Here is a 26295-nt window from a genome sequence, read left to right as displayed (position 1 = left end):
CTTTATTATTCTTGGAATTTATTGCTCTTCCTAAATGCATAATGAATTTATGAACTCTTTTTATTATAAGTATACAGCAGGTAAATTTTCATTGGGCATTTTAAGTTCCCAAATGTAGTGTTTATATTATAACATATATATATATTATATCTTTTAATATATGTTTTATATATTTATGTGTGAGACTGAATTATACTAAGTATATTTGGGAAACTAGTTAATGGTTAGAGAACTCACCTGGAACCGGGAGGAAACTGTGGTTCTGCGGACAGCGCGGACAGCACTCGTCCGGACGCTTGGTCTGCTTGGACATGGGACACGGGAGCACCGGGCAGGTCTTCTTGGAGCAGGTCAGCTGGTTCCCGCGGCACTGGCACACCAGACAGCGGTCGTCGATGGAGGCGTCCACCTCCTGGCCCTCGGCCACCGTCTGTCCGTTGATCTTGCAACCTGAAAACAGCGATCCCATCAGATACATTGGACATCAGACATTAGCCATCAGACACTTATGATTTAGTTGGGCTGTTGGGTTTGATTTGCTTGGCCACGGGCCAAGAAATTTTCCACAAGGCGAAACGGGTTTCCAAGCGGCATTTACCGCATTTACCGCATTTGCATAGGCAGCGTCATAGGAGGGCCCCCAGATTGGTGTTGCTTTTGTTTGCTCAGCCGCGATCGCGATCGCAATGCGAATATGCGGGGCGACATTGTCGCCTTAATAGACAATTTAAAGCCCATAAATAAGCAGGGCCAACAATAACAGACGCGTCGCGGAGAACAGATCCGAACAGATCAACGCAGATCGCAGCGGATCACCGAAGATCTTGATCGGAGATGGGGCGAATTTCGGAATGCCCCATGAATAAATCATTTTTGGTAATAGAGACATCAAAATGCTGGCCCTATCAGCGATGATCTACTTTGCGTTGGCCAATGTGATTCAAGTTTTGCGTTTTTTTTTTGGTTTCCAAATAATTATTATGAATTTCGAATCATTGGTAATACCCGTTTGCAGTGAGCATCATACCAAGATTGTCCATCTGTTTGGGCTCTCTATTGTCTAACGATTATGAGCCAGTAGCGGAATCTCTGGCTAATTTTAGTGAGTGATGCTACTGGGGAATGGGGACTGAGATTGAGATTGGGACTGGACCGGACTGGATTTAATCGAAGAAGACTCACCCTGACAGGTGGGGCAGCATTCGCCGGGCCGTGGAGGCTGTAACTGGTTGTCGTCGCACTGCGAATAGCACTTCTGGATCGTCTCGGTGACCACGGTAGCCACGCACTTGTACGTCTTGCAGGGATCCTCCGGATCGCTCCACTCCGAACCGCTCTCATAGGACATGCCACGGAAAGAGCAACCTGTAATATGAAATGTCATATAAAAATGAAGTACTGCATATACACAATAAAAAGCTTTATACTATTCATAGCAATTTTATAATATATATTTCAAAAATACGATACTATAAATATCAAGTTTTATATAAATGAAAATTTATTTTAAAACTTTATAATATACTTCTTTATTTGTTGCCATATATGTGACATGTTACGGTATGTATTCACAAGAAAAAAGAATTTTATTTTACATAATAATATCTTTATATTCAATCATGGTTTGAATGCAGTCTGTTTTTTAAATATCCTTTACAAAATGTAATACATTTTTTTGCAATTACAATATACATCCTTTTTTATTAAGTATTAACTTACCTTTGCACCTGCGGCAACAAGTTCCATTCGATTTATCCAGAATATAGCAATCATTGACGGGCGGACAGGTATCACGGCAATTGACGAATCCGTTCTGTAAAATTCGAATAAAAAGCAAGACGTTAAATTAAAGTTATTGTTGAAAAATTTTCCTTAGTCCCATGGGGCGTATGCGCAATTTGCACAAATGCGCTTAGCCATGTGAAAGATGGCTGTCACCAATCAGCTGCTCGATTGGTGTTAGCAGTGCACACTTACTATAAAAAAATATATATATGGTTCCACTTCCCTTCCCATAAAATACACCTCCACCTGGTTTACTGCCCAGCAATTGCTTTCGAAATTGCCACTGCTCAATGAAGCTCTGCACTCTGACCTTCAGTGTAATTTACTTTGGGCGTGGCGATTGCTTTGACTCGTACTTCATTTGGGGTTAGCTACACAGAGATTTTCAAAGGCCTCTAATTTTATTAACATATTGAATTTTTACTGAAACCCGGCATTAAAGTCTTTAAAAATGTAAGTGACATCCAAAATAATAAATCAATGAAATTATTATTTTAATATATTTAATGGAACCATATATCTTTAATATATTATAGCCTGAAAACTATTAAATTTAAATATTTTAGCTATTGATCTTAATTAAATAGTTCGGTTTCACAACTTGATAATAACCAATTTATGTAGATAGCAGATCAGAAATAACATTGTTTTTATTTTTCCCTCTCTGAAAGCTGGGATTATGCAAAGTCTGGTAATTTATGCTGCAGTAATTTATCCTTAAGAGCGAAAACCCCTCGATCTCTGTGCAACTCGTTAGTTGATCCCTCGGCTGATTGCCTGCCCACAGGTAAGCAGCTCGAAATCAGCTTAGATATATATTTATATGCGGGTATCTATGCATCTGGATTTTCTAGCCATTCGGCTGTTAACGACATGCTGACAGCTGCAGCGGGGCGCATTGGAATTGATGTCGATCATAAGTCAAACTGTTGCAACTTGGCCGGCGACTTGTGCAATTGCCATTGCATTGCCTTTAACTTTAACCCTTGAGTGCTCTAAACAGCTGCTGGCTGTGACAGGTTAAAGCCAGATTCCTACTCAGATTCAGATTCAGATTCAAATCCAGCCCGGCCGTAATAATAGAGCTCGAGTCGGAGCCAAAGCCGAAGCCGGAGCCGCCACTAATTGTAAATGTATCTATAAATCTAGATAGATGTCGACCAAAAACAGGCAAAATATTTCACTAATTTGTATGCAGTTGCTCCGAACAATGTTGGTCTGGGTACCTAGGTATCTGGGTATCTGGGCATCGGTGTGTGTATAATTTAGTGCAAGCAAACCAGATTGGATCTCAATTTGGATGGGGCTGCAACGTGCAAAATTTGCAATTGTTATGAAAATGAAAATCTCGAGAGTCTCGGTCGCAGTCGCTGTCGCTGTTGGGGTCTCCGGCTGCTAGATGTTTATCATCGTATTAGTTTTAATGGCAGTTGTTAGTTGGAATTTTAATGGCACTTTAGAGCGGCATTGTCGTAACTCCCCCAGCCCCCATTTCTACACGAAAAACAAAATTACCGCAAGTAAAGGTCGGCTGATTAAAAATAAAACAATATGATATGCAAATTGCTAGATACACGTCAAATTAATTTACGAAGACTAGGGGTAAATCAAGGTTTGTATCTCTTTAATTAAATTGTAGTGCTTGTAACCTTTATGAAATATCTGAAATATTTTAAGGTTTAATGATACATACAAAACATAAAATACAATTTTAATTGAAACCGTGCTTGTTAATCTTTAATCCTGTTTAATATTTGAGGAAACACTACTCGTTATATTAAAATCCGAGCAAACTTTGGTAAGATGCAATTACTATTTATGAAATCAAAATTTAATGAAGCTTAAATATTTTTATGCATTTTCGAGAACAATTTATTTTAACCTTCTTTCGCTAAGAATAGTGTGTTAAGTAGATTTTACATGTACTCCAATGTCTAATCATCAGCAACCGTTTAAAGACTCATGGTTATTTTTCATTTAATAATCAGATTCAATACATATTTTAAATAAATCTAGTATAATACATTTACAATGTATCTATCGGCTGTGTTAGTTTTGTTTTCTGAGCACTTCTTGAAATACAGTAAGCTGACAGATTGAGTATCACTCTAATCGCCAGTCGTATCTCACGGATCAAAGTTCACATGCTCTCGAAATCCGGCCAGCGTTTCGACTTGATCTCTTGGCCAACTCGCATCCAGCTGTTTATGCTTTGGAATTCTTTCTTTCTAATCGGGAACCGGTATAGAAATATGCCCCGGCCAACATGAAAGTTGAGGCATTTTTTCTGCGAGAGATTGCCAAAGCGAAGCCAAAGGCGCCACGATGGCAAGCCGAGCTGCTAAGTAGCATTGTGTGATGGCGAGTGTATAGATGTTGTTGTACTCAATCTTGCCCAGCGGCAGTTCGCAACAACAAGGTGTGCATAGGTGTGCGTGTGTTTGCCACAGTGGCAGAACCACATTTGCAAACGGCCTCTAACGACCTTGCGTTTGACAAAACATGATCGGTTTTAACACCGTCTCCATCTCCGTCTCCCTCTCCGTCTGAGCCTCTCTTTCTGTTGGCCATCTCGGAGTTGAGTTGGCCAGGTTGGAGTCTGCCGCTCTAGACACGGAGTGAATATGGTAATGACGGTCTTGTGGTTTTATGGTCATGTGTATTTTGTCACTTGTGGGCTACGGCTCAAATTGGAATCGGAATTGGTCTTCAAATCGGTCGTTGAATCGGAATTGGATTCAGCCGCGAGTTTAGAATGGTCTGCCCAAGAATTTGCAGGAAAGGAGCTGGCAGACCTGTATGAAAATATTTGGCCAAATCTGGTTTGTCCATGCTCTAGAATTCCATATTCGCAAAAGTGAATTTATTTAGTTAAAGTTATGCACACTAAAACTGCTCTAATGATTCCAATTTGCTGGCGCTCGTAAATCCCTTATTAATATTAATGCAGAAGTAGGGTAAAAATGGTAGTTCCATTTTCATTTTTCATTAACATTAATTCAGAGTACCCAGTTAATATTTATCAATCACTGGCTGTATCCTCTAATCACATGTTTACTCATTTCCTAAACAAAAATTTAATTTGCAAATTCACATAAAAGTCCTGCTCAATCATGGATGAAGAAATCCGCCGAAAAAAGCGTTTAAATCATAAGCCATTAAGTGCGAATTCAGCGGATTCAGCATAATATTCGCATAAAACCGAGAATTTGTGGTGCTTTCGAGGCGGAGAAGCACCATTTTCTTTGATTGTCCCTGACGATTTGGAAGCCTTTTTCTATGCATGAACGTATTTTCATATGTATTTTAGACAATAAACGCGAGTCGTAAAGTTTCGACTTAAACGGGGGTTATTCCCAGAGTGACTTACATTACCGAAGGAGAGTTAAGCAGGCATTATTTATCGGTTTTATGCGTTCAAGCCCCGATTACAGCTTAACGTTTTGCACGCTTCGCTGGGGAGCGTTTTGCTTGGGGGTCTTAAGAGCGGAGCTAAGAGAAATCACATCGAACTCGGGTTAAATTCGATTTCATGAACTTTTAATGAGTCGAGCGACGAATCCCCAGCGCGTGCGACAGAGATGCAGCATGCGGTCGAGCCGGAAAGAGACGGAGCTACTCTGATGGCGCCTTCCCAGTAAGGTGGCGCCAGTATCGTATCTTTTTTTTTGCCTTTCAGCTCCCCCCGCTGATTTTGCTGCTGCTTTTTAATTTCGGTTACGCCCACTTGACGACGACGACAGCAGCAACAATGGAAATAATAATAACAACCCAGCGAAGCCAAGCTCAGCCGCAGGCGAAAAAAGATTCAGCGATCGATCGATCGATCTTGGTTCGATGCGATCGCTTGGATCGCTTGGATCGCTGCGATCGATCGGTCGGCGCCAGCCTGAACGCTTGCCGCTCAAATTGGAGCAGCGGCGTTTAGCAGCGCTTAGCGCTAAATTAGCAGCAGGCTCACGACAGCCTCACCGAGAAAAATATCTTCCAAAACTGGGGATCTATTGAGTATAGGTTGAAAAAAAATATACCTAAGCCTAAATTTTTTTGAGTATTTCTTAATAGATTTCCAAAGAGAAACAGAACTAAATAGATCCTTTGAAATACATTGATTTTATGTTAAATAATAAATTCAAAATTTTGAAAAAATGGTATTTAAGGCCTAGCTGTCGTTTATTATTTATAAATTAAACATTTTAATGGCTGAAATCGGGTATACCTGTTTATACTAATTTCTTAAAATTTTAATTTAAGAACAAATCAAGAAAATACCTAGTTTGTTATGACAAGTTTCTACATATTTTATATTAAATTGTTATTAAAGATAATTAAGTTTTTTTAATACCAGGCTAATATATATTAAAGAGTTCTTAGTTTTTTTCAAGGCAACCCTAGAAGTAGCATCGAAATCGAATTGAAAAATATTTCTTTCTGTGCCTTGTCAACCCTGCCACCTCCCCCTTTCCACCTGCTCCCCATTCCATCTCTCTCTCGCTTTCCATCGATCAGCCAGATGAGCACGCGCTGGCTTAATGACGACACGAAGCCGCCGTTTGAGCGGCGACAGAAAGGGAAAGAGATGGTGGAGTGAAAGAGAGAGGCTGTCGCTGGGTAGCTGGCGACGAAAAATCACGGCGGCGGCGCCAAGTGTTTGTCAAATGGTCGAGTGCCGAGATCGATCCCAACACCGAACCGAATACCCTTTGCCAATACCGCGATACCCGCGCTTCCCGAGCTACCCAAGATACCCGTAGTGCCCGTGGTACCCGTCCCACATGGCGGATGACGGCGCGAAACCCGTTTGACGACCTTGGATCATAAAAATTCACCAGAGGGGGACGGCCAAAGGGGCGGAGAGCGAGCGAGTTGGAGAGAGGAAGAGGAAGAGCTGAAGCCAAACAAATGCAAACATACTCAAACATTCCGACGGATTCCGGTAATATCTTCAGCTGCTTTAGATTCTTTCTCCACTACACAGAGCACAAAAAATAACAGTTTCAGATGGAAAACGTATTAACTTACTAAATTATCGAAATTTGATATAAATAAATATTTAAATAAAGACTAAGTGAAGTATTCCTATTGATAAGGGTTGTCAAAATATATCGAGGAAAAGTTCTATATTAAAATAATATTAGCGGAAATATTAAAAAGTGTAGTTATTCTGTTAGGCCGACTTTGTTATAAAAATATTTATGCCATGGACTTAGTTCCTATAAAAGTTATAAAATCAGATGCATATCATGGGTCAAGGAATAGCCCTAATGGATGGGACTAGTACAACAGATTAAAGACTTTTCTATTACAATTTCGTAACATTTTTTCGCTGTACAGTCAACGGTTCACAAAAGTTCTAGAGTGTAAGTGTTGGCTGGTAATCTCGCTGAAATATTCGAAGCATTTTTGGTATTTTTCATTTTGGCAGGCCGCTTAGGATGTAACTGCAATGACATGGGTCTGAATGTCCTGCTGGCTGGACACTGGCGTCGCCCCATGCTGAGAGGGAGATAGATAGACGAAGGGCGATAGAGACAGGGAACGCGGCAAGTACAAGAGATTTATTTCAGCAAGCATGTTTATGTTATTTCATTTCGTTTCATTTCGCTTTAAGTGACTTTTATCGAGGCCAAAAAGCAGCTCCACTCGCAAACTTGGCACGGATCTGTGGAGCCTTAAAAAGCGCACAGAGGGTCGAAGATGTGGAGAGGGGCAGGAGTGGGAAATTAAAGTGGCAAGCACTTCTTATTCTCGACTCACCTGGCACTCGCATTTGAAGCAGGTGAAAATCTGCGGTTGATTCTTCAGTTGCACTTCTTCTCCCTCATTCGAGCAGGATTGCCGGACGCCTGGAAAAAAGAGAATTGGAGTGCGGATTAGTAGGGTGCCTATCTGATGTGGGTGGCTAATCCCCCCTTCGGAACCAGCAGCAGAACCCTCCCACTGCATTTCCTGCCTCTGACGTTGACTCTTGATGTAATAATACCAAACAAACACAAACAAGACGATTCATTGCATGTACAAGCGCCGGAAATTGCCCACCGACTGAGATCTTATCCGAGCACGTGACCCAAAATGGACTCACCCACCCTCCTCACTCATGCATCTGATCTCCTTCTGCAGGTCAATGAGATTAGGCCACTGGATTTATGTACATGCGTTTTACCTTACACGGGAAAAAACACATGTGTGCTTTATGGAGGTGGCCTATCATTAGGAAATTAAATAAATATACCCAACTCATATAATAAATGAGAAATAAAATATCTCTTTAGGATAAAAACATTTTTGAATGGTCCATTTTGTGTGGGTCTTAACACATTTAAAATAATATTAGCAACATGATCACCCAAAGATAATATAGATCATTTTATAGTCTTTAAGCAAACTGTTTCTTACTAACAATTTTAACAATTTAATATAATCTATTCGAACTATCTACCTAAGAGTAGACTTATCTTGGCAAATACCATATATAATGATATAATACATGTGATATATGATCATGTAGGTTTTGATCTATATTAAGCCTAAAAATCTCCAAGGCATATTATCTGTTGTGCCTAACAGTTATTAGAATGTGTTCATAATAATCCCTTTTTTATTTTTTTTATTTTGTTGATTCTATTTGTATTTAATTTCTTTTTGTCAATAAAAGTATATATTATTATAATGCATTTTACATTGAATCCTTTTTTCCTGTGTAAGTACACTTCTACCTCGATCTGTTGTTGTTGCTACTTTGTTTGGTTTTTACTTCTTTTCTTCTGCTGGCGCTTAAGTCAAAATTAGCCAAGCGTTGCATGTTAAACATGTTCCCCAACAACAACAACAGCAACAAGAGCAACAATAACAATGGGGCAACAAAAGGTAAGCGGAAACGGAGAGAGACAGAGACAGATGCAGAAAGACAGGTATGGTATAGCGGGAGTGAATGAATGAGGGAGTGGGAGAGGGAGAGGAGAGGCGAGACACGACCCCAGCAGGCTGAGCTCGTTCTTCTTCTTCCCGAAAAGCGAGGACCACCTGCAATGTGCTGATAAACACACAGGCATACAATCTCCGTCCCTCTCACTCTCACCCGCTGTTCAGGGCAGTAAATAATGACGCCGGCGCTACACAGAAAAAATCGGTGTACTATTTAAAATTAACAATGAATTTAATAAAATCTCCTACCTACGATCAACGATTTGGAACCAATTTGTCATATCCTTCTCTTAGGAATTCAATCCTGGTAAAAACTTATATGGCAAGGAGATCTTAGTAATACTAGTCCTACTTTTAAAATCAAAGAATTTCATAAAAAAGGTTCCTAATCCTTGATTAAAAGGAAATGATAACGTTCTTAAGAAGTTTTACAATTTTTTAACCAATTAAAATAGATACTTATATTGATGTACACAAGAATTCCGCCCCAATCAATATATACGATTTCGTTGGACCTCCCCTTTAAAATGACTTGGGACTTTTTTATGATTACAAACAATAATCTTAAGAATTTCCTGTGTACAAGGTGATCCATTCGAGCTACCTTCTTGTTCTCTTACTCTTCTTCTTTTTCTTCTTGTGATCTCGGTGGGCGGCTTTAGGACTTTGTTTTATTCTGCATTATTATCGTGGTTCCTCCTACTTGATCCACGCCCTTTCCCCTCCAGAAACAATCTGTGTAATTTGGTCGCTTGTTTGTTTTTGGTTCGCTTTGTTCTTTGATGCTGGACCTTGGATGATTATTGTTTTTGGTCCACTCTTTCCTGTTATGCGATTGTGTCCTGCTGTTTTCCCCAATACCAATCCCACATCTTTCCCCATCTTCAAATCAACTGGAAATTTCGCCCAACCGAATTAAAAACAAATATCATGTTTGCCGCTGGGCGACTTTCTACATTCCTTTCTCTTTTCGACTAGAACAGTTAATGAACTTGGTTCAAGTAACCCGATATCGGCATTGCAATATATCTAATTTATGCGATTTTTATTTACATTTAACACACTCGAAGACCCATAAAAAAACCCACTCAATAAGTGTTTTTTAGAGAAGCTCGGACAAAAAACGGCGAAAATAAAGTCGAGCCAGTGGCGGCGATATAGACGGCGCTTGAATATGCTCAGTCAGTAGCTAATCCCGCCGGACTCTCCGCTCGCCACCCCCTCGATTAAAGCCCCTTGCGCCTCCCTTTTCCACATCAGCTGGCGTTGGCGACGTTCGCCGATTAATCACAGACGCCGATTAAGCGCCATCAAATTGAGTGGAAAGGGGACTGAGAGGGGGTCAGAGGGGGCAGTGGTGGAGAGGTGACGGGCAGGGAGGAGCGGCAGACGGAGGCACGGAGCGGTATTCAAGGGCGTACGCCCAACCCTATAAGAGCGGTTCTCCAGGAAATATTTAAAAATAACATTCAATGTTAATTAAAATGATCGATTACAATTTAAAATTATTATCATTTAAAATGTAGTTCCCAAATATTTTCTTAAAAGAGTAAAAAACACCTAAATCAAGACCTGATTTTAAGATAAAGCCTTAAAATGATTTTTGGAAAGGTTCATATTAGATAAAATTGAAATTCCTTTTTGTTCCAGGTAAATACAAAAAGATTAGTATTGACTCTTTGTTTGTAATTAGGATTCCAGAATATTCAAAAATATATTCTATGCTATATTATAACTGTAACTTTCTCATAAAGCTTCTATTAGTAAAAATGGTTTTTAATATTTTGGGTTAAATAATTTGAAATAAATAAAAACAACGATAAGTGAAAGGTTGACGAGTTCGCAGCGTTGACTCTGACTCAGTCATAAATAAGTTCCGTAGAAAAGCGATCGAAATAACTATATAACCCTGCTCTATTACCGATCGTATTGGTTGGCAGTTAAAGCTGTTATAAGCTCGTAAAAATCAGTTAAAATCCATGATTCATAGTCATAAGCTGTAGTAAGTCAGGCAAGCCGCTTAGATGTACACATCTGGGGGAATTTTTGAATAATACTTTCAATGTCGGGTGGAATGTTGATCTTCATCAAGGTTAGTTGAAAGTTTTACGATCGGATTGGGAACGAAATTTATAGCCAAAACAGAAGTGATAAAACAATTATCATATTAGAAATGCTCCTCTAGCGGTCGTTAAATTGTTATTTACGAGGTAATCAACTTTGTTACAGAAAAAGAGCTTTGATGAAATTAAGTACCTTTATGAAAAATGCAATTACTCCTTACTTTAATTTTTTCCGATCAGAATACATACCTATATAACGAGATAGGGCTAAGGGATCATATTATTATATTTAAATCAATTTTACAAGTTATTGGTCTTAAAACAAAAACTATTTAATGGGAATAAACAAAGAAAAGAAAAAGCCGTACCTGAAATTCGCATTTAAGACTACTTTATAAACGATATGCAATTGAAGCACTCTATCGATTTAATGATGTAATTAAATTAAATGTTAAAAGCCATCAATATTATATAGATTATAAATTTCTAAAACAGTTTGTTATAGTATTGTTTTGAACGTTTGCTAAAGGGCAGCCCTACGAAGCCTCCCTGTAAATCTAACATGGCTTCACTCTCAATAATATGAATGAATATCGATCACACTTTAATTGGTATAGTTACAAAAACCTTTATTGATACATCGTAATCCCAACCCTTAATGGTCACCTACAAACTATAGACTCACCTGATAGACTATCGCCCGCTCCGGCGGCGACTGTCTGAGTTTGGAGCACGGCCAGCAGGATTATGGTGAGGATCAGGACCTGGGTGCGTTGGGAAAATCCTAGGTAATGCCGCCTTGGCGCCGGTGATTTCGGAGGCTGCTGCGCAGAAAATTTCCACTGGCCACTTGATTGGCAACACATTTTCTCAATCGGTCGATGTTCGCGGAAATCTCTATTAGTTTTTCCTCAGCACGATTCTCGTTAAATGCTTTGCTTTCGGTTTTTGTGTTTTCTTTCTTTTTTTGTGTTGTGGCTGCGGCTTGCGTGAATTATGACTGGAAAGAAATTGTGTTTTGGTGGAGAAAGATCACGATCAAGCCGGTTAGTTTAAAAATAACAGCGCAGCGGGCGAAAATAGATTTGTTTGGATATTCTGCAGGTGTCTTGTACCAATTTGTACCTACAACTTTGTTGTTCAAATTTAATTTAGAACCGATTTGTCAGCGTGTCGGTGTCTGTGTGTGCCTGTGTCTGTGCCCGTGCAACAACTGTTGGTTTTTCTCCTTTTGAAGAGTGCAAACACTTGCCGCCCAGGGTGAAATTTTGGCCAGTACCGATAGTAAATCATACCGTTTTGGGTTTTACGACTCCTGCCCGGAACACCCGAGATGAGGCCATAGAGATAGAGATAGAGATAGAGGTAGAGGCGCTGTCTGAATTCTGCGAACCATCAGAGCAGCCCTCGTCCCGCCTCTTTTTGGGAGGTGTTAAGACAACCGGGACATTATTAGTTTTGCGATTTATGGGTGCGTATATCCGTGTATCTGCAGACACAGATATAATACCTATGTGTGGTTCAGGTAACAACAGATACGAGCCTTGTGCTTATGTGTGGTGGCTCTTTGTTCGACTGGCGGATCATAAAAATGTTAATGATCTTTGACCGGCTGGCGCCAGCCAGGGAATATTGTAATGCTTGTTTGAGTTATAATTAATTTCGATGGCGCATAATATTTTATTATTTGTCTTGAACCAGCACAACGCCGCGATTTTCGCCAAAGATTTGCTGTCGTTCAGCTTCTCTGGCTTGTTTTTATTGATTTCTGGCCGCTTCAAAGTGGCGCCAACGAAACGCCGAACCAAACGCACCGCACCAAATGCGGATACGAATCTCTGTGAATCACTAGGCGCTAATCCCAATCCCCAGCGTAATCCCAAGCCCCGGTTAGGTTCGATTCCCAATCGGAGATCGTGTGACACACCCTGCGGTGATCGGGAGAGCTGAGAAAGAGAGATTGGATTGGCCGGCCCAAATCGGTGCTTGACCTAACAAATGTCACCGGCACTCGAACAAGTGCCAAAGTCCCGGGGAAGTATGGGATCCATGGGTACCCTACCATCTGTGAAAGCATCAGATGATAAGGGTTCTCTTATGAGTTCTAAATCTATCATTATACATCATATCATTGAAATATCTTATAATCTTTAAAAGGCATACCGCTTTTTTCGAATTTTGTGGTTTCGTGCACTACGAATTCCATTCACCCGGACAAACTATTAATAAGGAATATTATTTGAGCGTTATGCGTCGGTTGCGTGAAGCAATTCTTCTAAAAAGACCTGAATTATGGGCAGCAAGTCGATTGAGGAGATTAAACAAAATTTGAGGAAGGCGCTGATGGCTATAGCGGAAAGGGACTATTAGACATGTTTCGAGGATTGGAAAAAACTTTGGCATAAGTGTAATTAAATGGGGAGGAGATGAAATTGATTTATAAGAAACAAAAAATGTTATTAGTTTTAGAAACAAGTTCACCTTACTTTTTGCCCACAGTAAGGTTAGATCTAAGTAAAACAATATCTATATTTTTCTTGTGCTAATAAATGGAAGTTGTGACTGTCGAGGTAAACATACTTAGGCCTCATATACCTCCGATTAATCGGTATTTGTCACTCTACCCGACCTGATAAGACCTAAGCTCATGCTGGACTATATATGTAGAACTCGAATAATATGTTAATTTCTGCACTTGATAACGCAGCACACACATGTGAATGATTGAAGAGCAGCGAATGCAGCGATTGACTACGTGACGATCGGTTGAAGTGGTGTTGTTGTGCCCGCTCCCTACGATTAGGTGCAATTTGTCAAGCGTCAGTTGACAAGGACAATGCAAATCAAAAGTGGGAACTACTCTACTGTATGCTATACTATATGTATGCCTCATTAATTCATCTTTCTGTTTCTAGGAAATGGTTCTTTGTGCGACTACAAGAATTAGATGACTTTGACAAAGTGTGGGTCTTCAAATTAATCACCATTGTGAATTGTGCTGTGCCGGGGAAGTCGCAGTTTTCCTGTGAGATTATGTAACAGCGAGCTTCAATGTCGCCGTGATTCCCCATCGCTCAATTCAAGAGCACTCTTCGCCTGCCAGTCCAAATACGATTCTTGCTTTTGGTCAAGGGCTCGAGTTGATTTCAATTGGATCGCCTGGGCTCTCGGTTCTCGGCTCTCGGCTTATCGTGTGGGTTCATTGTTCATGCTTTGATGCTTCAATGCCCAGGGCGATGAGAGGATGATGATCGTGCCACATGTGTGCAGTGTACGCAATTTCCAAATCGCCAAATCAGTCGGTCTCTCGAGCGGAGGTTAATGTGCGATTGAGTGAATGAGTTGAGAAATCTGAGAGTTCTGACAGCGGGGCTGGGGCCTAAGGTTGATCCGAAAATAGCCGAGCAATAGTGGGAATTAGCAGGGCTTTTAATTTGAGGTCCAGTTCCTAAGATCTCGGCCCTGCGTATTATTCTGTAAAGTGTGTAATTGGGGACCCGTCGGGCGGCATTACATGACTCAGACTTAGACGGCGATGTCGTGCCAATTAAAGTGGTTAAGGACCGAGCACCGAGGGCCGAGGGCCAGTGATTATGGGCTGGCGTTGGGGTTTCTAATGGTTCCGACATGGCGTCAACCCAACCGACAAGGCCTGGGCAATTAAGCCGGCTCGGGGTTGCACTCGAGCTGCAGAAAATTGGTTAGGGTTCTGGGTCCTCAGCGCTGAGCTCTCATTTCTGGTTTCTTGGCTCCCGAAAGAGTTACGCATGGCACGCAGACGGCGTCTAGACGGGGACTCTAATGATCGGCGGTGGGTTTGTACATATATAGACCCCAACATATATGCACTTTACGCATGGGCCTTCCCGGCAGCTCCCTTCTTATCACACTCTCGCCATCGCGAATTCCACTTAAAAGCCCGGTCGAGGCTACCTCCTGCCAATTACCTGCGGAGTGGACCATGTCGTTGGCTTAATTCAATTAACAGCGGAATGCCTACGACTTACAACTTACAACCTACAGCCACATGGCCATTAAGCCCCGAGATCAGTCGCAATCCCCCGCAAGCGGCGCCAAAAAAACCCCCAGAGACTTTGGCAAATCATGCAAATTCCACAGGCCAACTACAAGACACGACTCCAGAGCCCCGTATCCCAAAAACACCCCGCTGATTCCGATCGCTGCCTGGCAACTAATTTCAATGTATTTGCATATTGAAGTCTGTTTGCCACAACAATGAGATGGCTAAAAAACGCACATTTGTCAAATGGCAGGCCCTTGGGGGCCAGACGGGCACGGGATTTCAGCTTTATTTGGTACAATTCCATCTGACAGAAACCGAAACCAAAACCTAAACTGAAAACCAAAACCAAAATCGATTACAGCTGCAGCCCAGATGAAGACAAGGCCCATGACGTTGACGATTGCCGATTGCGGATTGCCCAAGACAATGGGCCAACAACCAGAGTTAACCAATTTCGTATGCCGGGGAGTGAAAAGCCAAGGGGGGACCCCAGAGGAAACGAATGCATCGAACGACATAATAAAGTCACAAGCCAGACAAACGTATAAAAGCTAACAAAGCTATTAGCCATCATCATCATCATCATCATCGGGGCATCGATGGGGCCCAGCCCATTCGAACTGCGGAGTGCCAGGACAGGACCACAGTGAAGACCCGACCGACCTCAAACTGGTCCTGCCATGTCCTCCGCCTTCAGTCGATTTCTACTCTCCCGATGGGGTAATGCGATTTTAATAGCGTTCGAATCATTGCCAAACCAAACCGAACAAAAAGAACTAAACTGAACAGAACTGAACGGAGTCGAGCCGAACCCAAATGTGCCGGAATAAGTGCTCCATAAAAGTCACACATCGTATAGTTTAATTAAATGCTATTTCATCGGAGAGTTTTCAAATAACCTGGCTTTTTCCTATACAAATAGATGTGGGGAAAATTACAAATTCTGACACAACTTGTTTTCTTAAATGTTTATATGTTTTAAATACATTTTAATAGGGAGTTTTACAACTAGTTTAATAGAGGTTGATTCTTTACATTCGTTTTGTAATTTAATTTTATAGCCTGAGGTTCGGCAAAAGGCTCTATGATGTTTAAAAACTAAGTTTTTTTTACTGATATAAAATGTGTTGCCGTAAAAGATATGTTTTTAGATATCAAGTGAATGTATCTTATTTATTAATGCTTGTTTTTCTTAATTATAATTACATATATTGACATTATATATATTAATATGAATTTTAAAATTTTATTTTAACTTATTTATTGTTTGTTGATGTTTAATATAGTAAGAAGTATATTTAATATAGGGAGAGTTTTACCACTGGGTATATTAGAAGTTCGAACTGAGGTTTATGATGCTAGACTTAGCTTCATTTCTTACTGTCCAGTTTAGTTTGTTTTTGGAGCCAAGAAAGAAATTGAAATTCATATTTTTAAGTCTGCAAAATCTCTATTTATGGCTTTGTGCACACATTTTGATCATCTGTTGATTGCTGGGCCAATCAACAAAAGCCACTTAACGCAGTGCCGTTTTTGGAACCGCCACCAGATTACTCCGATCCGACCCAAAAGATATTTCCTTTGCCTAAGTCGACTAGTCACCCCCAGAATCGGAATCTCGGCCGATTCTTGGCCATATAAGCGCAGCCGAAGTCTCTGCACAGAGTTGTCATGGCCATGAATCATGGATCATATAAAATGATTTTTATTATTCTTAACTGCTCATTGGGTTCGGTTTACGAATTATTAATAAACTCGGGGCAAATATGGTGGGGGAAATGCTGGACGAGGGGCCATGGGCGTTAGAGTGCGGGTGCTGGCTTGTTGAAATTCGAGTATTATTAGCGAATTTACCGCAAAATCTATAAATAGCCAAACAGAACCATTAATTGATACACAGACATACGGTCCGGGCTTGTGAGAGTGAGCATGTTTGGGGCCAATCCAAAGTCAAACTTTGTGCAGAGCTAAAAATGCGATCAAAACAACAACCGAAATTCCACAAAAATTTTATTGTGCAATTATTTAGGCGAAAGTTAATCAAAAAACTACGTATACAAAATATTCGTTGGCTTCTTTTTGTTATGTTCGATACAAAAAAAAACCGGATTTATTGATCGAAGATGAGGCTGTATAGCTGTAAACAATTTTTTAGAAACAACCAGCCAACGGACCAAACAAAAAATCAAAAAAAAGCAAGAAACAACAAATTTTGAGCAGACGATTTACGGGAATTCCAGCGAGTGACGTGCGGAACCCGATTTTATGATATTGTTGTTGTCGTTTTGAATTGGTAGCCGCTTCTGGCACATTTGTTTAATGACAATCTCCGAAATGCCAGAGAAAAAAATAAACAAATTCTTGGAAACTGTTATCAAATAGCAACGATTTTGTGTCCCAACCGGAAAAACAGATGGCGCTTGTCTTAATTCAAATAATAAAAACTGTTTACACCTATTTGTAAATAACTATATACTTACGTCAGAAATAAATATAATAATTGGTGTGTCGAGTTTAAACCTTTGAACCAATATTTAATTTTGTAATACATTAAACTATTTTAAAATTTTAAAAAGAACCCTTTTAAAAGTTTACTGTTCTTCATATTCCTTTCAAAGAGTAAATTATTATAATCTATAAAGAAGAATTTGGCAAATGATTAAATTCATAGAAATTAAAATAATACACATAAAATACGCATTATAACTTCAGATTCTACATTATTCAAATCGAGCTATTATAAAAACCATCTTTGTAAGTCTTTGGGAAGGGTATTCCATCTTCGGTAAAATATCCACGCTGATCGCTTACAAGTTTCGTTTGATACCGGCAATCAAAATGGTTTTCACAGGCAAATTTATTGATTAGCACGCAAATGCGAATTGTTTGAATATTTTCAGCTCTGCTTTGTGGCCAAGACAAGCTGTTGGCCCCCGGGGTGTTGGCCTAAAGGGGGATCTGAATGGGAACTGAATGGGACAGGTGCCGGGGGTAACACTTGGGCGCCACAGCCACAGCCACATCCACATCCATAGCCAGTTCTGTTCTCCACTGTTCTGTTCCGTTTTGCTCGGCTCAAAATGATTCTGCTGACGATATTTCGCTCTGTTGCTCTGTTTTGCTGGGCTGCTTGAAATTCGATATGGCCATAAAAAATATTACCTCTATATGCGGACTGCGATGCGATCGGTTCGTATCGGATCGGCCGTGCATATGGCACACTACATTCCGTAGCCGTGATTCAGATTCGGATTCAGTTCGCCTCTGGAGTCTAGACTTCCGTATCTTCCTCTTCCTCGCAGTTCGTTTCCAGAGTCTTTCGTTCTGGGTTCGTTGCCAGAGTCTTTCGTTCTGGGTCCGTGTTTCGTGTTTGGAGATCGGTTATCGGTTAATGTGTCTGTTAATTCACGTTGATGTGCCCATATATCTTGGCTCTACGATTTCAGTGCTCGGCTCTGACATGCAATCGCCGGGGAAAAAGGGGTTCGGTTCCCGCGTGTGACAACTGGCCGTCCAGTGCAGTTGCACTCGATCGGCTTCGTCTGCTTTTGATTGCCTCGCCATTGGATGTTTGTTTATTTGTCGATTAGTTCGGTGTCGTGACGTTGAACCTGCCACAAACAGACGGCAGACGATGCCCCGGAGGTGTTAATTCAATTACAGCAACAATGCCAGACCAAATCTTAGCTGCTCCCAATTCTAGTGACAAGTCGGAGCTAATGAACAGATCGGTCTTTGACAGCGGACAAGCTCTACTTGGCTTTCGGGGAAGTTACACAATCGGAAATGGTTGTCTAGCGGGATACAGCTTTTAAAAGATATGCAGAAGTTGAACAGTATCTGTCACTTTAACTGATTTTCCACTTTTAAAAATATCGAGAGGGCTATCTCTTGGTAGAAGTTTATTTTATTTATAGGTTTAGATCACAAATATAAAGCTCTCAAACATAATATTTCTTTTCTGTGATAAAAAACTCGTATTTCTTAAATGGAACATTTTAAAAGCCAGATGACTTATTATTATATTATTACATTTTCCGAAAACTATCTTCTCCTTTCAACATGCTTCAATTTGGAGATGTCCCCATTCAAAAGTGTAGTTTTTCCGACTCTTTTTCCCAGTTTTTCACTGAAACATGGCCTGCTACATCATAAACATTGTCTTTATTTTTTTGTTTTCCATCGTTATTGACGTACAGATATGGAGGCCCGCCAAACTCATATAAATTAGTCTGTTTATGATTGGAGTGCCGGAGCAGGAACATGAACGTCAGCGTTGATTTGAAATTAACATATGATTATCACAAATTTTGCTTCCATTTTTATGGGCAACGCAGTGTTTTTGGCTTGGCCTTTTTTACAAGTTTTCACGGACTTTGCATAGGAAATACATAAATGCACATTAATACATTTACATAGAAATGAGGAGAGCAGCGAAAAACTAAAAGCTCGGGGATTCTCTGTGCCATCTGCATAATTTGTGTGAAATTGCGACTACAAATTGCTCATCTAAGCCCTCGTCTCAGTGGGACAAAAGATGGATATAAACGCCTGTCCTTTGGCTGGTGGCAAGCGATTTGTGGGATTTATGGATCTATGGGTTGTAGAGCCAAAAGCGCCACACGAGCGCTGTTATCAAGGTGCTTTACTACTCCCATTACCAGATCCCCCTGCTCGCGAACATACATTTATGTGGCTTGTAGAGCTGTGTGCCTGTGTGAGCCTGCATATATATTACCGACAATTGAAATTGTTTGTTCACTTGCGAATCGCTGAATCCGCTGCCAAAAGGCGGCTGACATTGTCGGACTGCCTGCCAGGGCAATAAGAATGAATGTTAGTAAATAAATAAATATTGTAAACAAATGTTCGTTTTTTGCTGGCTTGGCATATGTACAGCTGGCTGTTGCTGTACTCGCTGTAGTTGCTGTATTTGCTGTTGCAACAAATGAGATTGTCAAGTTAAATGGCACGCACCAAATGCTGTCAGCGAGGTTGCAAACACAAACACAAAGATAGAGATACAGATACATATACAGATACAGATACGGATACTGATACCGCAAACGCACACATGCACTGCCATTGCCGCCATTTTGTCTGGCTGCACTGAGTAAATTGTTGCAATTGCTGACTGTAAATAACCCGAGCACAATGTGGCACAACACGGCGTATTAGTAATCTAGTTTATTTCTGTTTATGGATGGCAGCGCACTAGGGGAAGTTAAGGGGTGCATGTGAATGCGAGTGGAGGGTTGGCGCTGGCACAAAGTCTGGAAACTTTGATTTTCTCTTTGACCAACAAATAAGTTTGGTTTAAGTTTAGAACTTCAAGCTCTATTTATAGGTTAAGCAACTTTGTGGGTATCTTGGCAACAGTATTGTATGTCTTAAGTCCCTTAATCAAACAGAAAACTTATTATAAAAAGATCATACATATAATAGAAGGAGAATTGTATAATAATAACAATATCTAATGGTATATATAAGTATAGTAGAGTTTACAAGTTAATAAAATATTATTATTAAATAGATGCCTAGACAGTCTAAGCCAAATGAAAAATTATTACCAACTTTACTAAGCATTAAATGTTGTTTGGTGTAATTAAAGTGAACTTAATCCGAACTATAAACTTTGAATATCATTATTTAGGTGTTTCAAATCCTACTATAAAAGTGCCACAAGTGAAGTGATAAGAGACAACTTACATAAAGGTAAAAAAGAGATTACTCACTCTTTAACATTCAGAACTAAATGTGTAAAACCTCTTTGACAACTAACTCCAGGGAGCTATTTATATTTGTTGGACAGTTTTGATAAAAATACTATTAATATTTATAACAAACTTTTTGAAATTTGATTTCTACTAGGTATTTGGCTATATAAGAAATAAATTTAATGAGATCTCCCTGTCAATATATGTTCCAATGGCATAACTTAAAAAATCTTGTGAAATGGTGTCTTACATTTACCCATAGATGGCCCGTTCCAAGGGCCCTCCACATAAAGTATTTCATGGCCCCTCGAAAAACTCAACTAATCGCCAAAGTACACGCCGTTAAGTCTGGCAAAACCATTATGGCGAGATAGGGTACAAAAGAATCCCCCCTATACTGTCTATTTTTAATATCTTATCAGAGGAATTTTTATTAGCCGTGTATTGTTCAGCAAATATTAATTAGTTTCTGTGATTGTACAACAAAAAGGGAAATTGCTCTGGTACTTTTTGAGTGTGTGCAATCGTGTTTGCATTGCGTGTCATGGCGAAATTATCATTGGTTGTGTGACGCAGAAGACCCCATCCCCAACCCCAACCCCATCTCCAACCACATCCATCCCTTGGCTGGATTCCCTCTAAACCGTTTCAGGGGGGCTGGTGAAATTGCAATCGACAGACGCTGCGATGACGCATGCTTTTTCCCATCGGCATGGATGTGAGTACGGGTGTGCGTGTGGGCCTAGACATATGGCGACAAACAGGCTGACGTCATAAGCTATCCATCTAACGGGGAAATGGAAATGGAAATGAAAATGGGAAATGGAAAGCAGTGGCTGGCAGACGCGGAAACTGGGAAACTGGGAAACTACCCCCGAATGCGTGTCAAGACTTTGGACTTTGGTGGACCCGCCATGGCAAGCAGTGGGCACTTGGGCACTTGGGCACTTGGCCTGGCCCACTTTGCACAGCTGCAACATCTCGTGTACGGCAGCAACACCATATCACAGACACAGCACAGCACAGCAGCAACATCTACGTACGGCAGCAACATGTCCCACATCCCCAGATCCCCACATCCCACGCAGGCAATTAAGAACGCGACTTGGCTATTGGGTTACACTTAAACTTCACTTTATTCGTTCGGTTTCGTTTTGTAGTCAGCATTTAAAATTATTTATTAGAAGCAACAGTCGGACAGGCGGTGTCACAAAGCGGCGAAGGGGGGTCTTTGACGCGAGGGGGGAGGCGTATCAAATGTTTTGCTTTTTGCTGCTCAGTCTTTTAATTCTTTTTTTGGTTTCTTTCTCGCTCTTTGGTCTTCTGTTTTGGGTTTTTCCAAAACGAAACGAGCCAAGCCGGCTTGCTAAAAAAAGGGGTGCTAAAAAAGGGGGCTTTAAAGAGGGGGAAAGGGGGCCATACATGGCGAGGGGTATCCCCTATATCGTCTGGCGCTTGGCGACAGCAATTTACCTTTAAGCGAATGCAAAAGTATGCGAAGAGCCGAAGAAAAAGTAGTCGCAGCCACACAATTACCCCACTAGCAGAAGAATTCTTCGGAGAACGGGAATCGGTAATCGGGGCTCTATAGCTGGACCATCTCTATAAATAAGCTGAAAGTCGCCGGCCGAACCAGCTGAACCATAAATCATAGGCAGACGCTCGAGTGTCGAGTTATTATGCGATCATATTTTAATTGCCGGATTATTATTATGCAGGCTGTGCCGCAGACCCCCATTCTTCGCCCCCCTTTCGGCAGCATAATCAAGTCCGGCAAACAAACAAAACACCTGCAGAGTCACCAGTTGCAGTTGCAGTTCGCCTCTCCAGGTGAGTGTGTGCGGATTGGAGATCGCTCGGCTGGAGCTGCGGATGGGGAACTGAAGACCTGAAGACCTGAAGCCCCGCCGAAGATTGCAGACCGCAGATCGCAGACCGCCTGGCTCTGTGCTTGGACAGGTGCGTGAACGTGGCCAGCGGGAGCGAGAGAGAGTCGCAGCCACGAATCACAACCAAGGATGTGTCCTACCGAACACGGAATACCCTGGAAACCCAAGAGGATCGGGCTGTGATTGCTCAAGATCTATAACCAAGAAAAATACTTTGGAAATCCTTCAGATTTGTATTTTTTTTGAGAGATCTTGAGAGCGTTTTGTATGCAAAGTATCCCAAGTATCAGGAACATTTAGAAGATTTAGGATTATTTAAAACAGAATCTAGATTTACTAGCCATAGTCATATGAAATACTATATTATGTATTTTATGTTCTTTAGTTTCTTAGATTTACCTACAGCAAAAATTTTAATATGGTGAATATCTGATATGAGATTGACAAGAGTCCCTTCTAATAAAGTCATTGGGTTTTTTGAATATAAATAAATTTCCACTATGGAAATAATACATACGCCCAAAAAAGTTATCCTGCCAACATCATATTTAAATTCCAGCAAAACCATCTCCTTCTAACCATTTTCATTGAAGAGTTCCCCAACTTTCGAGTATACACAAGTATTTCCCCGCACAATTGCCCATCCTCAGTGCTAAGCAAACAACATCATCCACTTCAATTACCCTTGATCCAAGGGTATAAACACATAGTTTTTTGAAACCAAATTCACATGCAGTTCGTAGTTGTAGTTGCAGTTGTTATGGTTGTTATTGTTGCCGATGTTGTTGATGTTGTTCGGTGGCCAGAAGGGGCAAACGAGTTGGCCCCGCCGCCTATGTACCAGTATGTGAGTTGTCAGTTGGCAAAACTGGTATGGTTGCATTTTTATTATAAAGCGAACAGAAACAACAACAAAAAGCGACACCTAGGCAGTACGGGAAAGTCCGTCCGTGTGTCTTTGCCACTGCAAATGGGGATCAGAGGATTGGGGATCGGGGATGGGGGATCGAAGGATCGGGGACCTGGAATGGGGCTGGGACTGGGACTGGGACTGTCATCCATGGCCTGGTGTGTCGCCTGTTTAGCCGGGTACTCGAACTGCTAGTCAGACGTCTGTTCTATGGACATTTCATGGACATGCCGGCGCACATTTATATTAACCCATGTAGCTTTGGCTTACTCCCTGCCCCGCCCCCAAACGGATCGCCCCTGCAAAGCGCAGTTATTACCAGCATTATTTACACAGGAAGAAATGCATATCTAAGATGGAAAAGGGGATTACATTTAAAAGAAAAATGTTAAAGACTTAGGAGCAATAAACCGTAGCACTTAAGGAAACTGTTTATTAAGTCAAAACTCATCAGATATTACATTTTTTTTATGTTGTTGGATAATCATGGTTTACTTATCGTATTAATTTATCATTTTTCATTCTGTGCACACTTTATTGGCCCTTCTGTTTGCGTTTCGGCTTGTGTCTTTGCCTTGGGTCTTCATTGCCCCAGGAGTCGTAATTTGTATTTGTACGGTCCTTCTGGCACTCTGTCCTTGTCCCCCTAATGAGCCAGTTTATTGTATTCCCTATTTTTGCCCCCGTACCCTAGGATAATACTTTTTATGGCTCTGGGAGTGTAATACAGGAAATTGCCAGCGATTAGCTTAGTGACAATTCAAGCTGCAATTGAAGTTGCAATTGCAGCTGCCGCAGTGATTTATCAGTCGCGCCTGACAGTTGGCCAGTTTATCCATCTATATATCACCCAGGAGATATTTGACACATCGTTACTAATTGGTTAAACAATATGTCTCACCGGTGATTCATGCCAGGCAACAGATAGAGTGTGTTGTGCATACATATAGTATATATAATGTAGTACGTTCAATCAAAAGCACTTTGTTTAATCACTCACTTAGTTGGTGGCTGTTAAGCCGCTTAGTATCACTCCAAATCCGAAATACTTGGAGCGCCTCAATAGTTTTGGCATTTATTAGACCCCAATTGTTGCCAGGCAATTAAATCCAACTGGGAATTTCCGCCTTACAAAATACTATGCAAATGTTCTTTGTTAATTGCTTGCCAGGCAATCAAACATATGCTAGCTTATTCGTAATTTGATCAGCTTTTGATTTTCAAAAATTCTTAATGCTCGGGGGCAATAAATTAGTAAAAAAAAAAACGAGAAAAAGAGAAGCGAGCCGAGAGCGAGTGCCAAATGTGATAATAGAAACCAAACAATTAAACAATTTTCGCAAAATGTTGAAACAACAAAGGCAGATAGCACACACGTTCGCAGATACACACAGATAAGTGAAATGTTTATATGTTTCGCATTATAATAAAACAAAATCGCACTTGGGAATATATAGCGACAAAGAGCGGGAAAAACAAAAACAAATCGGGGAATCGGGGAATCGGGGGATCGCAGATTCAGGGAGAGGCAGAGATTAATTACAAAGGAATAAGTAAAGTTTACCCGTAATTACACTTCCAGATTTCCAGATGAGGTGCTTGTGGTGGCAAGAAATCGGCGGAATCGAAAATTAATTATGCTTGACATGTTGCCAGCGATCATCAGTGTTGTTGCTGTTGCTGTTGCTGTTGCTGCTGTCGTCTAGTTGCTGTTGTTATTGCTGCTGCTATTCGGACCGATATGAATCGCATTTTCAATTGCCTTGGCTTGGGCTTGGGTCTATTTTTTATTTTACTTATTTTTTTTACGGCGAAATAGAGGAGGAACTAGGCGATTGGAAGGAGACGGAGGGGCACTTAGAACTCACTGGCACATAATTTATTTGAGCCGGCGCGCGTCTTTTATTTCAATTTGAATTTGCATTTCCATTTCAATTTCAATTCGATTGCGAGTACTTCGATTCGCTTTGCCACAGATTACGCATACGCCACGTTGCGCGCAGCCGTCGCCACTGTCAAAGGTTCAATTTCGCGCTGTGCCGCAATTGCAATTTGCATTCAATTCAATACAATACAATGCAATACAAATCAATGAAATTGCGCGCCAATTCACCGGACATAGCACACGGGAAAACGGCTCCCAGCCAGTGGAAAACAACGCATTAGCATAGGCAGAAAATCTGAAAATCAGAAAATCAAGCTAAGCCCCGCATTAAGCTCCAATACTCGTCGGCGTTGATAACAAATTTCGTGTGCATATGTTGTTTTGTATTTCATTTACTTTCAGACGTATTTCACCAGTGATTCGGCTGTAATGGCGCTCTATAAAAGATCGTCGGACGAACGTGAAAATCGCGCGCGCGAGTTTTCCCCCTTCTAAAAGAGCGATTTTCCTGGCCAGCAATTTTCGAAATTTCGAGCCACTCTCGAGCGTTTTTGAAAACAGCACCGCTCGCGCCGGCAGCTAAAACGTAACTGAGAGGAAACGCTGCGAAAAACTGAGAAAACGTTCGCCTGCGTTCGGGTTGCCTCCGAGTCGCCGAGCCGAAGTGTCGGCAGCGCAGCAGCAGAGTTTCGGATTGGGGCTTCTTTTTTTGGGGGCTCGCACTGCTCCGATTTTCTGGCTGGAGCGAATCCGGGGGGCCAAGTGGTTCGAAGGCTATTGATCGAGGGGTCGAGGGCTGCAGACAAACGCCTGTCGCCTGGCGCTAATTAACTGCACCGGAAAAAATACTAGGTAGCTACACTATTTTAACAGTAGTTCTTAATAAAAAAAAGGGTAAAAGGGTATATTAGATTCGATGGATGCGTTTGCGACCCTTCAAAGTATGTATATACATTCTTGATCAGGATTATGAATGCCTATCCATATGAACTCTGTGATCTCGGAAACTACGCCCCACTTCAACGCCCACAAATCGCCCAAAGCTGTGGCTCCTACAGTTTTAATGCTAGAATGAAAATTTTAACTGAAATGTACCTG

General features: G+C 41.0%; 1 protein-coding gene across 2 annotated transcripts in view; it reads right to left on the bottom strand.

The window, feature by feature from the left end:
* Positions 1–25768, bottom strand: part of LOC119550650 (BMP-binding endothelial regulator protein) — a 28795-nt gene extending 3027 nt beyond the window's left edge. The window contains exons 1-6 of one of the 2 annotated variants that reach the window (XM_037859489.1): positions 24877–25768; positions 11458–11772; positions 7543–7631; positions 1720–1813; positions 1183–1365; positions 238–450 (exon numbers count right to left, since the gene is read on the bottom strand). In XM_037859489.1, coding sequence (XP_037715417.1) covers positions 238–450; positions 1183–1365; positions 1720–1813; positions 7543–7631; positions 11458–11638 — 760 coding nt within the window. In that variant the 5' untranslated portion in view covers positions 11639–11772; positions 24877–25768. The remainder of the gene's footprint in view (positions 1–237; positions 451–1182; positions 1366–1719; positions 1814–7542; positions 7632–11457; positions 11773–24876) is intronic. The other variant, XM_037859491.1, reaches the window with a different exon arrangement.
* Between the last annotated feature and the right edge of the window lie 527 nt (positions 25769–26295).

Source organism: Drosophila subpulchrella, chromosome 2R (assembly GCF_014743375.2).
Source record: "Drosophila subpulchrella strain 33 F10 #4 breed RU33 chromosome 2R, RU_Dsub_v1.1 Primary Assembly, whole genome shotgun sequence".
Taxonomy (NCBI): Eukaryota; Metazoa; Arthropoda; class Insecta; order Diptera; family Drosophilidae; genus Drosophila; species Drosophila subpulchrella.
This window is presented reverse-complemented; position numbering and strand designations above follow the sequence as displayed.